This window comes from Nematolebias whitei, chromosome 22 (genome assembly GCF_014905685.2).
Source record: "Nematolebias whitei isolate Nwh7 chromosome 22, NemWhi1, whole genome shotgun sequence".
Lineage (NCBI taxonomy): Eukaryota > Metazoa > Chordata > Actinopteri > Cyprinodontiformes > Rivulidae > Nematolebias > Nematolebias whitei.
In genome coordinates, this window is record NC_056519.1 from 31,587,869 (window position 1) to 31,603,964 (window position 16,096).

Here is a 16,096-nt window from a genome sequence, read left to right on the forward strand (position 1 = left end):
GGGCTGGACACTCTTCCACTCTGGAGTTGCCCCTGGTGAGAGGCGCCGAGCAGGCGTGGGCGTACTTATTGCCCCCCAACTTGGTGCCTGTGTGTTGGGGTTGGGGGGATGGGTTCTGACTGTCGTTTGTGCTTATGCACCAAACGGCAGTTCAGATTACCCACCCTTTCTGGAGTCCTTGGAGGGGGTACTGGAAAGTGCACCTTCTGGGGACTCCCTTGTTCTGCTGGGGGACTTCAATGCTCATGTGGGCAATGGCAGTGAGACCTGGAGGGGTGTGGTTGGGAGGATCTGAACCAGAGTGGTGTTCTGTTGTTGGATTTCTGTGCTCATCATGGATTGTCAATAACGAACACCTTGTTCAAGCATAAGGGTGTCCATATGTGCTCTTGGCACCAGGACACCCTAGGCCGCAGTTCGATGATCGACTTTGTCATCGTCTCATCTGATCTGCGGCCACATGTCTTGGACACTCGGGTGAAGAGAGGGGCGGAGCTGTCAACTGATCACTACCTGGTGGTGAGTTGGCTCCGATGGTGGGGAAGGATGCCGGTCAGACCTGGCAGACCCAAACGTATTGTGAGGGTTTGCTGGGAACGTCTGGCAGAGTCTCTTGTGAGACGGAGTTTCAACTCCCACCTCCGGGAGAACTTTGAACATGTTCCGAGGGAGGTGGGGGACATTGAGTCTGAGTGGACCATGTTTCGTGCCTCTATTGTCGAGGCGGCTTACCAGAGCTGCGGCCGCAAGGTTGTCGGTGCCTGTCGCGGCGGCAACCCTCGAACCCGATGGTGGACACCGTCGGTGAGGGATGCTGTCAGGCTGAAGAAGGAGTCCTATCGGGCCTTTTTGGCCTGTGGGACCCTGGAAGCAGCTGATGGGTACCGGCAGTCCAAGCGACATGCGGCTCGGGTGGTTGCTGAGGCAAAAACTCGGGCATGGGAGGAGTTCGGAGAGGCAAAGGAGAACGAGTTTCGCACGGCTTCGAGACGATTCTGGTCCACCATCCGGCGTCTCAGGGGGGGAAAGCGGTACGCCACCAACACTGTTTATAGTGGGAGTGGTGTGCTGCTGACCTCAACTCGGGATGTTGTGGGTCGGTGGGCGGAATACTTTGAAGACCTCCTCAATCCCACCGGCATGTCTTCCACTGAGGAAGCGGAGCCTGGGGACTCTGGGTCGGGCCCTCCAATCTCTGGTGCTGAGGTCACCGAGGTGGTTAAAAAGCTCCTCGGTGGCAGGGCCCCAGGGGTGGATGAGATCCGCCCAGAGTTCTTTAAGGCTCTGGATGTTGTAGGGTTGTGTTGGCTTACGCGACTCTGCAATATTGCGTGGACATCGGGGGAAGTTCCCTTGGATTGGCAGACCGGGGTGGTGGTCCCCCTATTCAAAAAGGGGGACCGTAGAGTGTGTTCCAACTACAGGGGAATCACGCTCTTAAGCCTCCCTGGTAAGGTCTATTCGGGGGTTCTGGAGAGAAGGGTCCATCGGATAGTCGAACCTCGGATTCAGGAGGAACAGTGCGGTTTTCGTCCTGGCCGTGGAACACTGGACCAGCTCTACACTCTCAGCAGGGTCCTGGAGGGTGCGTGGGAGTTTGCCCAACCAGTCTACATGTGCTTTGTGGACTTGGAGAAGGCGTTCAACCGCGTCCCTCGGGGGGCCCTGTGGGGGGTACTCTGGGAGTATGGGGTACCGGGCCCTTTGATACGGGCTGTTAGATCCCTGTATGACCGGTGTCAGAGCCTGGTCCGTATCGCCGGCAGTAAGTCGGGCTTGTTCCCCGTGAGAGTTGGACTCCGCCAAGGTTGCCCTTTGTCACCGATTCTGTTCATAACTTTTATGGACAGAATTTCTAGGCGCAGCCAAGGTGTTGAGGGGATCCGTTTTGGTGGCCTTAGGATTGCGTCTCTGCTTTTTGCAGATGATGTGGTCTTATTGGCTTCATCAGATCGTGATCTACAGCTTTCGCTGGAGCGGTTCGCAGCCGAATGCGATGCGGCCGGGATGAAGATCAGTTCCTCCAAATCCGAGGCCATGGTCTTGAGCCGGAAAAGGGTAAAGTGCCCTCTCCGGGTCAGGGAGGAGGTCCTACCCCAAGTGGAGGAGTTCAAGTATCTTGGGGTCTTGTTCACGAATGAGGGAAAAATGGAGCGTGAGATCGATAGGCGGATAGGTGCAGCATCTGCAGTGAAGCGGGCGCTGTACAGGTCTGTCGTGGTGAAGAGAGAGCTGAGGCAAAAGGCGAAGCTCTCAATTTACCGATCGATTTACGTTCCCACCCTCATCTATGGTCACGAGCTTTGGGTTGTGACCGAAAGAATGAGATCTCGGATACAAGCGGCCGAAATGAGTTTTCTCCGCAGGGCGTCTGGGCTCTCCCTTAGAGACAGGGTGAGAAGCTCGATCATCCAGGAGGGACTCGGAGTAGAGCCGCTGCTTCTCCACGTCGAGAGGAGCCAGTTGAGTTGGCTTGGGCATCTGTTTAGGATGCCTTCTGGACGCCTCCCTGGTGAGGTGTTCCGGACACGTCCCACCGGAAGGAGGCCCAGAGGAAGACCCAGGACACGCTGGAGGGACTATGTTTCTCGGCTGGCCTGGGAACGCCTCGGGATTCCCCCGGAAGAGCTGGCCCAAGTGCCTGGGGAGAGGGATGTCTGGGCCTCCCCACTTAGGCTGCTACCCCCGCGACCCGACCCCAGATAAGCGGAAGAAAATGGATGGATGGATGGACAAAAGTTACGTATTTTCTCTCATCTCCTGAATGAACGTTTTGATATATAAATGACTAAAATCACACAAATTATTCAATAACATTTTTATTGCAATACACATACAGAAGAAACTATAAACAGGGAATATCCTGATGCATGCTCAATAATCCAGGTAGAAAAATCTAAAAAAGTTTAATTCTGGTCCTCTGAACAGTCAGAAAAAAAATATAGAAACGCTTTGTTTTTCATCCGAAAGACTTCTTCAGTCTGAGGTGCTGTATTCAGCTCAGTCTTATAAATAGCACCTTCTCATAGTGGATCAACCAGTTTGCTGCTGACAACCAAAACCAGCTGCTCACATGATCAAGGAGAACCATCAGCCTAACGATGGATCATTAGCACACTGATGGCTGTTTATTATTCAGGGACACCACCAAGTCATTGGTTCACGTATGTTGACGACACTTGGGTTAAAATTAAATCTCAGGAAGTCCAACATTTCACTGATCACATCAACTCTGTGGATAAATACATCAAGTGCACACGAGAAGATGTAAAAAATGGCAGGCTGGCTTTCTTGGACTTTGAGGTCTCAGTTTCTGATGAAGGACATTTGCAAACTGAGGTGTACCGCAAACCCACACACACAGACCAGTATTTGCAGTTTGACTCCCATCACCCTTTGGATCACAAGTTAGGAGTCATCAGGACTCTGTACCACAGAGCAGCCAGCATCCCCACTAACTCAGGAGCCAGGCAGAAGTAGAAATCCCACACAAGACAGGCTCTAGAGCAATGTGGATATCCTAACTGGGCCTTCCTGAAAGCAGAGAAGAAACCCAAACAGGACTCCAGTCAGCCATCAGGTGAAAAGGAGGAACCCAGACCAGTGTTCATTCCGTATGTTGCGGGAGTATCAGAGAAACTGAGACGTTTATTTTCTAAACACAACGTCCCATTGGCTTTTAAACCCCAAAACTACATTACGGCAAAGACTGGTTCATCCCAAAGATCCAGTCCCCCGACACAGAGTAATATTGTGAATGCTGTTCAGTGTCAGGAGGGATGTGATCAGTCTTACATCGGGGAAACTAAACAGCCACTGGCCAAAAGGATGGCTCAGCACAGAAGATCAACATCATCAGGCCAGGACTCTGCGGTCTACACTCATCTCCAGGCCAGCGGTCACTCTTTCAGGGATGAAGATGTTCACATCCTGGATAGAGAAGAACGATTGTTTGAGAGAGGAGTAAAGGAGGCCATCTTTGTAAAAAGAAACAGTCCATCATTAAACGGGTGGAGGCCTTCTTGTTCAACTGTCCCCCTTTTACAATGCTGTTATTGCTAGTATCATTCAGCCCCCTGTGAATAGTAAACAACCATCAGGGTGCTAATGATCCATTGTTAGGCTGATGGTCCTCCTTGATCAAGTGAACAGCTAGTTTTGGCTGTCAACAGCAAACTGGTTGATCCACTATGAGAAGGTGCTATTTATAAGACTGAGATGATAAATGAACTGTACTTATATAGCGCCGTTCTATCTTATCCAGATACTCAAAGTGCTTTATACTGCAATCTGTGCCTCAGTTACCCATTCATACAGCACTCTACTAGATCCCTACAAAGCTAATTGAACAAATCATTCTAAAGAGTCTAATCAGTGCTTTATTACATTCATACTCTGATGGGACACACATCAGAGGCATCGAGGGATTCAGTGTCTTGCCCTGAGACACTTCGGCATGTGACTGCTAATATATTCGAACCCCCAACTCTTGCATTGGAGGATGACTGCTCTACGAATGATTTGCATGTTGGTACCACTCAGCCACAGCCGCCCCAGACTGAGCTGAATACAGCTCCTCAGACTGAAGAAGTCTTTCGGATGAAAGACGAAACATTTCTACATTTTTGTTTTGTTTTGTTTTTTGAATGTCCAGAGGACCAGACTTAACTTTTTTGGATATAAACAGGAAAACAATTGTGTGCATGCTGAACCAGCATCCTCTTTTTTTTTCTTTTCCTCTTTGTACATCTCTGATCTTCTGCATTAGTTAAATGTTAAGATACTCCAGAGCTGACTTTAGTTAATCTCTAAGGTCGTTTTCACACCAGATAGTCCGGTAGACCTTTTGTTTACATTTGAGCTGGTGAGTTTGCATTCACACTGCACTGTGCAGTCGAGTCAACCTGTTGAACCAACCGCTCGCCTGTGGGGGCGCTGCACCAAGAACTACTAAAAGAAATGACACAAAAACCTCTGAAGACACGTCTTCTTCTTCTTCTGTAAATAAAAATAAAAACGAAGTGGCATCAAGTTTTAGCAGTTTTAGGAGTTATAGTTTGTCATTTTTCAAAAATGGACTTAGCATGAGCAGAAGATGAGACAGAAGACCATGGAGAATATTGTTTTTCCACACAAGACAGCTGACGGCTCCATATAAGGTCAGAGCAATGTGTGTTTGTTTACCCTGCGGAGCGGGGCCCGGTCTGTTTACATTCACACTGTACTCGAACCGCGCTGGAGTTCGCTTCTACCGGACCGAGACCTAGGTTTTAGCCCGGGCCAGAGTTCGCCTTTTTGTTCCGTGACAGAGTTCGATGGCATGTTCACACCTCCCTAAACGAGCCGGACTTTCAAGGAAAATGAGCTAGAGTTCGATTAAAGCGGACTATAAACAGGGCTAGTGTGAATGCATCCCAAGTCAGTGCTTTCTTTAGTTTTTCAAATAATGCATTCAAAGTAAAGATGTGCAGTCATGTTTGCGATGATCTATGTTTATGTATTGACAATGTGTCTCTTCCAGGCTCTTTGGGCTCTGGACATGGCCTTGCAGCAAAATCCCAGTGATCTGACTGTTAGAGCAGAGCTATATTTCTCTAAAGGAAATCTGATGAGAGAGATGAATCAGCTGGATCAAGCCTTTGAGGTAAAACCCTGTGGTCCTTCTATTCCTCCTCTTGTCCCTCTTAATTCAACTTTCTCGTGTTTTCCCACTTCTTTTGTAACCATAGCTCTAATGATTTGCATGTTGGTACATACTTAATCCTAGCATTCATTGAAGGACTGCACCACTACCACCACTGTCAAGTAATGTCACATTTTTGTGAAATCAGTTGTTGCCCAGGAATGAAGAACCAATTTGTGCCTTCTGCCCAGAGACTGTATTATATGTGGGCAAGCATAGCAAAGGGGCCCCATATAAGGATGCAGGTGCACTCTCTATGTATTTTAAAGTTACAACTGACACAGGAAACAGATGCTTCCTGTGTGTATGGGTAAGGGCCTCTCTCAGTGTAAGCCCATATAAGGAAACAGATTTGGCCTCTTTGTGTGTGTGTGAGTCTCTGTCAGCTAAGTTGAACACAAAGGAAATTTGGTTGAATGTGTTACGAATCAAATAATAATGATTGTTGTACATGTTGATTATGCAGGTAAAATATGTGATTTAAAAACATGATTAAGTTGAACTCACATAAGTGATTATGGGAGTAGTTCTATATGATTTATAAGCTTATGATTAAGTTGAACTCTCATGGTGATTATAAAAGTAATTAAGTGTGATTATAAGTGATTAAAAGAACATGATTAAGTTGACCAAATTAAGAAAGAATCGTTGATCTAAAATGTTAGAACTGTGGGATGGCTGACATTGAACAGAATTTTCCAAGAACACTGAAGTAAGAACACAGGATGGTGGTGCCACAAAAAAAGAGTACCGTATATGGACAAGACCTTTAAAACAAGATGTTTTCTGGGTTCCGAGAAACTCCCTTTGTGTGTTTTCTGGGTTCCGAGAAACTCACTTTGGATGACAGTTTAAAGGACCAATCAGAAGGTTACAGCAGATGGCTGCATTGTAAAGACTACTTTAGAACATGTTCAGACTGGTCTGAACCGGTTTAGGAGCTATAAAAACCTTTCACAGCCTTGGAACTGGGCTGAACGGATCGGGGGCTGGAAGAACACAAAACGATATTGAACCTGCTCTTAAAAGCTACAGAGAAAGATTTGGACAACCCTAAAACCTTAAAACCCTGGTTCTAGAATTGCGCTGCTCAAGGTGGCTACATGTTGGAGCAGCTCTGTTACTTTCATTCTGAGCTTTTGCTTTTGGAAACTTTAATTCCTCTTTTTCGGGATGTAAGTCACATTTTTTGGATGATTGTTTTCTTTGGTATCAGATCCTGTGCAGCTGGAAGGATTTTTACTGAAACTTTTTTAGTTTTGGACATTTGTTATGATGCGTAACCATGGCAACAAGGCAGTTTTCTACAACCAACAGCAGCTGATTAACATCTCAAAAGCTCAAATAATATCTCAAATACAGCCCCAAATCTCAAATGAGTTGAAAAGGATGTTCTGTGGATGCATTCTCATCCACCTGCCAGCTGTGCTCGAGTGCCTGACCACTGAGATCCTGGAACTAGCAGGAAACACGGCTCATGACAGCGGAAGGACAGGATTGTCCATCGGCACCTACAGTTTGTGTCCACAGCGACGAGGAGCTCGGCAGGCTGCTGGGAGGAGTGGCCATCACTCTGGGAGGAGTTCTGCTCAGCATTCGGGCGATCCTACAGCCCAGGGGAACCGAGAGGCCAGCTGAGTCTGGGAGGACAGATCAGACGGCATCTGCAGCCAGTTTCTTAGGATCCACTGTGGGATGGACCTTTATAAGAGATCCTTCCTGTCTACAGCCATCAGCATCTATAACTTCTTAATGAAATGAGGATAACGAGTTACAACAACAAATAATTTCCCTTTGGGATTAATAAAGTTTTTTTGAATTGAATGATTTGAAAAGAACTTATTTTTGTTTCAGCCGGGTTAATCGCCAGACCAGACTTTTTCAAATTAGGATCGCTTTTTGGGCGTAGGGTGCACTTTTCCAGGGCTCTGGAAAAGAAATTTCACTTGCCTTTAACCAAAGAATTCTTCAGACAAAGAGATGGTAAGAGACACTCTGATTTATCATTCTTTATAAATTTTATATGAAATAATAGCAATAAAAATAGTGTTTCCCCTAGATAACTTGCCATAGACAAGGATTTTGGACTCTCCAAGGAGATTTTTGGATACAGTTTTAGAGCAGGGTGTGTTAGAGGAGAGGGACAGAGACACATCTCAGCCGTGCGCTGTCTGAACCAACAGTTTTTTGGGGGGTTTTTTGGGCGGGGGAGGTCAGCGGGGAGAAAGATAGATGCACATCTGAGCCTTGCGCTATTTGTACCAACAGTTTTTGATTGGCGGGGGTGCGTTCAGCGTGAGGGTTCAACATCAAGGAAGAGGCTGCCTTTAGCTTTTTAGCTAGTGCACCTACATTGCGAGCCGCTAGTTTAGCGTTACGTCAGTGCTGACAGGTGGTTGGGTGTGGGGGGTTGGGTTAGGTAGATGAGGCGCTCGATTCTGTTGACGGGGCGGGGCGCCCCACTTGTATAATGGTAGGGGAAACACTGAAAAATACCAACAAGTAAGGAAATCAGATTAATATTATCAACGCCTTGGTTCTTGGTTCATGGAAGCCATCCCATAAAACCTGTCCTAAAAAGATCCATAACAACAACTTAGGGAGATTTCTTGTAAGTCGAGTGAGGAATTTTAAGAGTTTTTAGGGGTTTTAGCACACTATAGGGCTCTAAGGCGTGGCCGACCCCGAAAGGAAGAGAAGGCTTTCTCTCAATGGCTCACAGAGCCTCGAGGACTCACAACTCCCTAACTCAGCTCATCGCAGCGAGAAAATCACCACTCTAGTGGACTTTCAATCCTTATTTTTGTTGTAAGTTTATCTATTTTTTCTTTAATGTTAATAAGGACACAGTGTTATGCAGATAACAATTTTATAGACAAATGATACTATTTACTGTTGCGGCGGAGAGTTGGGGGTGCGCAAAATGTTTACGTCTTCCTAGTGGGGGGCATAACAGAAAATAATTGAGAAGCACTGCTTTAACAGGAAGAAACCTCCACCAGAACCAAGCTCAGGCCGAGCAGCCATCTGCTTCAACTGGCTGGGTTTGAGAGGACAAGAAGTAGAAACAGACGAAACCAGAATGGCAGTTCCAGATGTACTTTCTATTGGAAGAAAGACAAAAAAAAACATATGTTAAGGATAGTAATAATTACAAACACAAACAGGTAGAGTAGAGCAAGTAAAGACAGCAGCAGAGTGAGGAAATGTGGTCGGGTTGTCCTCCAGCAGTCTAAGCCTATATCAGCATAACTAATGGATTGCTCAGGAAACCCAATCTAACCCTAACTATAGAATTTATCAAAAAGAAAAGACTTACCGTAATTGTTGGGCTATAGAATGCACCTGATTGTAAGCTGTGCATACTAAATTTAAGATAAAACTTAATTTTGTACATACATAGGACACTTTTAAGCCATGGGTATCCACCATTTATTATCAGAATCTGTACCCAGCTCTTGGCATTATGTGCAGCTCTTGTTGTAGTACAAGAATCTGCCATCGTATGGTGTTTCATAGACTATGGCTGTCATGAGCTCAGGAGACCCAGAGAGTACGAAACCGAGATGAAGCAAACTCCACAAGGGTAAAAGTGAACAGTGTTTATTATTTACAGTGAAATAGACAATAACTTGTTTCTCCACTGGAACCCTGGAAGGCAAGGAGAGGCGTCAGGTAGGTATTCACAGAGAGAGTGAGGATTTGGATTTTGATTCCATTTTCTTGTCTTTTACAGGTTGGTTGGTTGATTGGTTGGTTTGTTGGTTGGTTGGTTGGTTGGTTGGTTGGTTGGTGGGTTGGTTGGTTGGTTGGTTGGTTGGTTGGTTGGTTGGTTGGTTGGTTGGTTGGTTGGTTGGAGGAGAGGGAGTTGGTCCAGTGGGTCGATGAAGTGGAACGCAGGCAAGTGGCTAGAGGGCAAGGAGATCCAGGAGACATGGAGATCCAGGACAGCAGATCATGGAGGAGCACGAGGAAAATCAGGTAACTGTAGCACGACAAGAGAAGATCAGTTAAACGAGCTTTTACTCATCATAACAAGGCCAGAAGCATACTACCATGGAGGAAGGTGAATACTCCAGTGGAGAGTAGAGCTCGACTGCAGCCTTATGTAGAGCTGGATCCTTGATGGCGAGATGACCTGCAGGTGTGGGTGATTAGTGGTCATCTTGGATCCAGGAGCTGCAGAAGGTCATACTCTCACTATGAATCTTCATAGTTGAAGGTAATTGGAACCGGACTGCGGAAGTGTTGATGATCCTTTCTATGGAAAGGGTCAGATGAAGTGTGGGGCCATCTTTCTTGGTTTGTCCTTCAGGTGGATATCCCTAGTGGATAACCAAACCTGTTGCCCCACTTGGTATGCTGGTGCGGTGAAACAGTGGCAGTCAGCGAACCATTTGTTCTGGGTGACTGATCGAAGAAGGGCAGCCCTGGTTTGTTGCCAGACCCTTCGACAGTGCTGAAAATGATGCTGCACGGAAGGTACGGTAATCTCGGTCTCCTGGCTGAGGAGCATCTGAGGGTGGTCTCCAGCTCCTGATTGCCTCACTCCGTTTGACCATTAGACTGTGGGTGATAGCCAGAAGTTAAACTTGAGGAGGCTCCCAGAGCCTTACAGAAATTTCACCAAACCTGTGAAACAAATTGCAGTCCCCAGTCAGAGACAACATCAGAGGGGATGCCTTGAATCCTAAACACATGTTGGATCATAAGTTGTCCAGTCTCAAATGCAGATGGAAGCTTGGGCAAAGGAATGAAATGTGCTGCTTTGGAGAATCTATCGATTACGTTGAGTATGACTGTGTTACCTTCAGATGGAGGAAGGCCAGTGATAAAATCCAAAGAGATATGGGACCACGGTCTGCTGGGGGTAGGTAGAGATTGCAGAAGTCCCGCTGGAGGTTGGCTACCCGATTTGTTTCTGGCACATATGGAACATGCAGCTACGAACTCCTTAACATCTTGGGTCATGGACGGCCCCCAGAAATGTTTCTTTGCCAGTGATAACATGCGTGACACACCAGGATGACAAGAGAGTTTATTAATTCAATTCAATTCAGTTTATTTATATAGCGCCAAATCACAACAAAGTTGTCTCAGGGCACTTTACAGGAACATTCACATACATAAAAGCCATTTAGTAAAGTTCTCTATCTAAGGAATCCAGCAGACAAGTTGAATCTTGGCTTCGTTGCAGTCTCCCAGTCTGAGCAAGCACAGTGGCAACAGTGGAAAGAAAAAAACTCCCTTTTAAAAGGAAAAAACCTCCAGCAGAACCAGCTCAGGACAAGCGGCCATCTGCTTTGACCGGCTGGTTTGAGAGGACAGAAAGGAGAGACAGACGAACACAGAGTGGTAGGTCCAGATATAGGTCCAAGTGTACCCGTAAGACAAAAAAACACGTTAAGGATAGAAAAAACAATTACAAATACAAAACAGGTTGAGCAGAGTAAGTAAAGACAGTAGCAGAGTGAAAATTGTGGTCAGTTTGTCCTCTAGCAATCTAAGCCTATAGCAGCATAACTAAGGGACAGCTCAGGAAACCCAAGCTGACCCTAACTATAGGATTTATCAAAAAGGAAAGTCTTAAGCCTAGTTTTAAAACTGGATAATGTGTCAGCCTCATGGACAGAGATTGGAAGTTGGTTCCACAAGAGAGGAGCCTGAGAACTGAAAGATCTGCCTCCCATTCTGTTTTTGTAAATTCTAGGAACCACAAGTAAACCTGCAGTCTGAGAGCGAAGTGCTCTGTTAGGAAAATATGGAACAATAAGATCTGTAATATAAGATGGAGCCAGGTTGTTGAGAGCTTTGTACGTTAGAAATAAGATTTTGAATTGTATTCTGGATTTGACAGGGAGCCAATGGAGAGAAACTAAAACTGGAGAAATATGATCTCCTACTAACTCCAGTTAAGACTCTGGCAGCAGCATTTTGGATCAACTGAAGACGTTTTAATGAAGTATTTGGACACCCAGATAATAAATCATAGCAATAGTCCAATCTAGACAAGACAAATGAATGGACCAGTTTTTGTGCATCATTTTTAGATAAGATTGTAGCAGAATACCTCCTCAGAACCAGTTCATCTCAGCTTAAACAGAAAATTTGTTCACCTCATATCAAACAAACATCATTCATGTGTTTTGTGTTTGAAACTGTTAAAATAAGATGCATCTTATTCCCTTGGGAACTGTAGTGAACTCGGCCTCCGACCAAAACCTGCCTCTAAAGACCTTCATGGGACAGGAACTATTATTTCATTGATTTGAATCCAGAAATACAAATTAGCTCATCCAGAGACTTTCTAATTGTATCCTGAAGTAATCAATTGAAAGAACACTCTTCTTTTTATATTATCATTACTATTTTACAATATCTTGATAATCAAAAGTGTGTTTAGTTCATACCATTTCTAAATGTTGGAGTGAACCACTCATTTTAAATCAACTGTGAAACAGTATTAATGATTTTTTTAATCCTCATTTAAATTAGAAATCAAGTTAAGTGTCTATTTACATTTGTGGCCCGTAAGGTCTCTAAAGAGATAAATTATGCTCCATTATCCTCTTTAAACACCACCTTCTACATTTTGGTGGCCGAACAGGTTTCTAAAGAGATATAAATTCTGTGTGACACGAGTATCTGAGCTGTTGAGGATGCTGCGTGTTGGCACATGGGAGTCCGTGTTTTAAACTTGAAAGGACATGATAAGTCATGCTTGTGGTGTTCAGAAAGCTGCAATGTGTTCTTGTTAAAGCTGAAAATCGTCAATCTGTTTGTGTAACTAAGATGTAAGCAGTGAGGATAACGCATCCATTTTGTTTGAAACTGTAGCAGAAGGGGGTTCTGCGTGTCTGACCCGGTTCTGTTTACTGGACTCGTTTAACCGAGTCGTGTTTTGGATGATGGTACGTTTGTTTGAAGCTGGGTGCCGACTCAGAATGCTGTTTGTATGCTGTTTTGTTACGTTCACAGTAAAATAGTGCATTTTTGAAGTTTTAATGGGCGATAATTTGACCGGACTGTTCATGCTAACTGCTAACTGAGAGCAGGTAAACACGGGCTGTGATTGGTTGAGAACCGCTGTTTGGGTCGTTCTGATTCACTGAGAAGCTGGTGACGTATCTCTGTGCGTCCACTCCCTCTGATGTCAGATTGTAAAACCCACCGCCGATGTGCACGTGTCTGAAAAAGTCACGTGATTCTGGAAATGAAGCTCGTTTTAACCGAGTCCTCCTTAGTGTTTAAAAACGCTAAATAAAGCCTACCACTGTTCCTAAAACTCATGTTTTCATGCAGATAAAGCTTGCTTGTGGACAAAAGCCACGTTAATAGCTTTAAATCCGTCCATAAAATGTTACAGAACCGTGTTTGACCGTTGCTACATTGGAGCTAACGGCTAGCGACCGGATGTCAACAGGACGGTTCACAGGAAGTTGTCAAAAGCCTCCTACCGGTAAAAGTAAGCTTACACCGCCACCTGCTGTTGAAAAAGGAGTATAACAGTTTTCCTGAAAGAAAGCTGAATATTCGCTTTTTGTTTAAATTTTTTTTTTTTTTGTTAATCATGCCTGGTTTCTGTGTCCTGTTTAAATAGCGAATTCTGGTGAATTAAAACTGCTTAAAAAAGCGTTTGAACACTAAAGTTGATGTCAGACTTAGAAAAATTGCAGGTTTATTCATTTTAAGTACACTTGAGTAAAATTAACACTGAAAAGGCCTGGTTCATGGTATCTGTTAAAAATAAGCTCATAATTAAGTAACACTGCCAGAAGGAGGCATTTACTTACCATTTTTATGGGATAAGACCTTAACAGGGGCCCATTTATTGAGAAGTTTGCTTATACTGTTGTGCTTGTACTGTTGATTGAACCCAGAGCTAAAATAGTGTGTGAATCTCTCTGCTCACTTTAAAAAAATTATTTACCTGTTAAAAACTCTTAAGTTTGCAACTGTTTAACCAGATGGGCGCTGAGCAGTGGTTTACCATGGCAGATTTAACAAACACTGATTTTGTTCCATGTGAGGAGAAGGACTGGTTAGAAAGAGCGTTAACGCTGCTAACAGAATCCTTACATCCATATGGTGAACAGATGGACAGCATGAAGTCAAAAGAGTTATTGGACGAGCTGAAGGAAGTTGCAGAAAGTGGGACCTCTGCAACCATAACAAAGTCAAGATATGACCAACTGGCTAAATTGGCACTCTTACTAAAGGCTAAATTTTATGTTGAGGCCAACAAAGCTGAAGACCTTGCAATAAGATTAAACAGCGAAACAGAAGAGTATCTAAAACTTATGGCACAGTCTAAATTTGATAAGGAGACCTGGGAAAATCACTTAAAACGTGAGAGAGAGCTCTCACAAGCTCAGCTGTTGTTACAAGCAGACTCATATGAGGTGAAGCTACGTGAAACAGGGATTAAGTACCAAGCATTGTTTTTAAACAATGATGCGCTGCAACGAGAGGTGCAGCTCACATCAAAAGCTCTGAACAAGTGCAGATTGGAAAAGGTGGCGTTAGTCCAACAGGGCGTGCGTTTACAAAGTGAATGTCATACATCACAGGAACGCTTAAAAGCCTGTGAGGCGAAACTAGCCGCAACAACAAATGAGATTTCTGACGTGGGGCAAGGTTGTCTGGAACTCAAAGACGAACAAGGTCAGAGTCCAGGTCACCCACCACCACCTCAGAAGGATTTTGCTTTACCTCCTGCACTTTTTTCTTTTTTTTTTTTTTTGAGCTCAGTTTAAGTGTAGAAACATTGTGAAGTGTTTCAATGAACTTATCATCATCGCTCAAATTTATTTATTTTTTTTAAATTTTTTTTAAAGAAAGAGAAGAAAGAAGAAAAAATAAATAAATAAATAAAAGAGAAATAGATAAGACGAGAGACCACCACAACAAAACAACATGCACAGCACAATGCCACCCACAATATCACCATGAAACATTCGACATTGCACAAGGAATCATCTAGCTTCCACCACTACCCAACATAGCGTGCATCTGTCAAAGCACCTGAATCCAAACACCCGCGCAAGCACGCCCGCCACCACCAGATTTCTCCAAAAGAATGCCCAATAGTGGATGCGGGGGCCCACAGACCCGCCCCCCCAGGACACAATGGCAACACAGGGAGGACCGGAGCCACAGACACACAGTGGCCCCCATGCCCGGAGCCCCAGGAGTCTCCCAACAGGGAGAACCACACCCCCCCAGAGAGGAGCAGAGGAAAGAACCAGGTGACCCCAGCAACCACAATGCAGAGCCTCCAGGAAGCTGCAGCGACGAGCCCACAGGTCCGGCCGGCAACCCATGCCCCCCCCAAGTAGATCCGGCCATGGACACCGAGCCCCAAGCCCCGAGGCCATACCACCCCCCAGCAGAGCCCCGACAGAGCCAGGGCACCCAGGTCCCACCAGGCAGCAACCAGGGCGGACCGATGTACACCCCACCACCCAGCCCAGACGCCGAGAGCCACCAATGCACCGGCGGCACGGGGGCCCCCCGCCAAAGGGGGGCACGACCGGGGGGAGTGGGCCCCACACCAAACGTGGGGCCCAAATTGATCCAAGAGAGGGGGGACCACCAAAAACCCAACCTGAGCAACAAACAGGCACACACAGATAGCCCGACAGAATCTCTGTCGGGCCGACCGCATACACCATCTACCTGACAGCGACCACAGGCCGGCCCCAGCCCAAGGGGCAGAGCAGCAGGGAGCTGCAGCTGAGGAGGACCGGCTTTCACATCAAGAGCTCCACACCATAGGCCCGGAGACACCCCAGCACGCCACCTATGCACCCCCCCCACACACACAGCACCCCCACCGCAAATGCCACACAGGAAGACGAGCCAGTGCCCTGATGAGGCGAAGCCACGCCCCCAACCGCCGCCCTACACCACCAATGACCACACGTACACTACCATAGCCGACCCCCCGCCGAAAGCCGGCAGCCACCCCGGTCAAAGTGCCGGCCATCGCAACCAGGAACCTAGATTAAAAGAATCAGAACAGCCCAGGAGGAACCGAAGCACCGGCCCCATCACTGACCGCCCCCAAGGCCCAAAGCCCACCCACCGCCCAGACCCCAACAATGCGCCCCCCCCTCCATCCCTGACCCCTAGTGTCACACGGAGAAAGGAGGTGTTTGTGGAAAAAAAAAATCTATATATGCATAAATAAATTATGAACAGACCCACTTCCTCTTCCTCCCACTCGAATATGGTGTTGATGCATGTTGTTATACAGTGCGTTTAAAATGGGGGGATGAGGTGGCGACCGGCACAGACCCACCTCTTGCCCAGAGAGCAGGCGGTGCCCGTTCACCCCTCATCTCTGCCCAGAACCCTAAATGTCTACATGCTACATATGAGAGTGGGCACAGGTCCGGGGAGGTGGAAATG

The 16,096-nt window shown here is 46.2% G+C and overlaps 1 protein-coding gene across 1 annotated transcript in view; it reads left to right on the forward strand.

The window, feature by feature from the left end:
* The window catches only part of LOC119428138 (protein O-mannosyl-transferase TMTC1-like), a 94,748-nt gene that overhangs the window by 53,459 nt on the left and 25,193 nt on the right, over positions 1 to 16,096 (forward strand). The window contains 1 exon segment of the mRNA XM_037695775.1: positions 5,522 to 5,644. Within this exon segment, the coding sequence (XP_037551703.1) occupies positions 5,522 to 5,644 (123 nt within the window).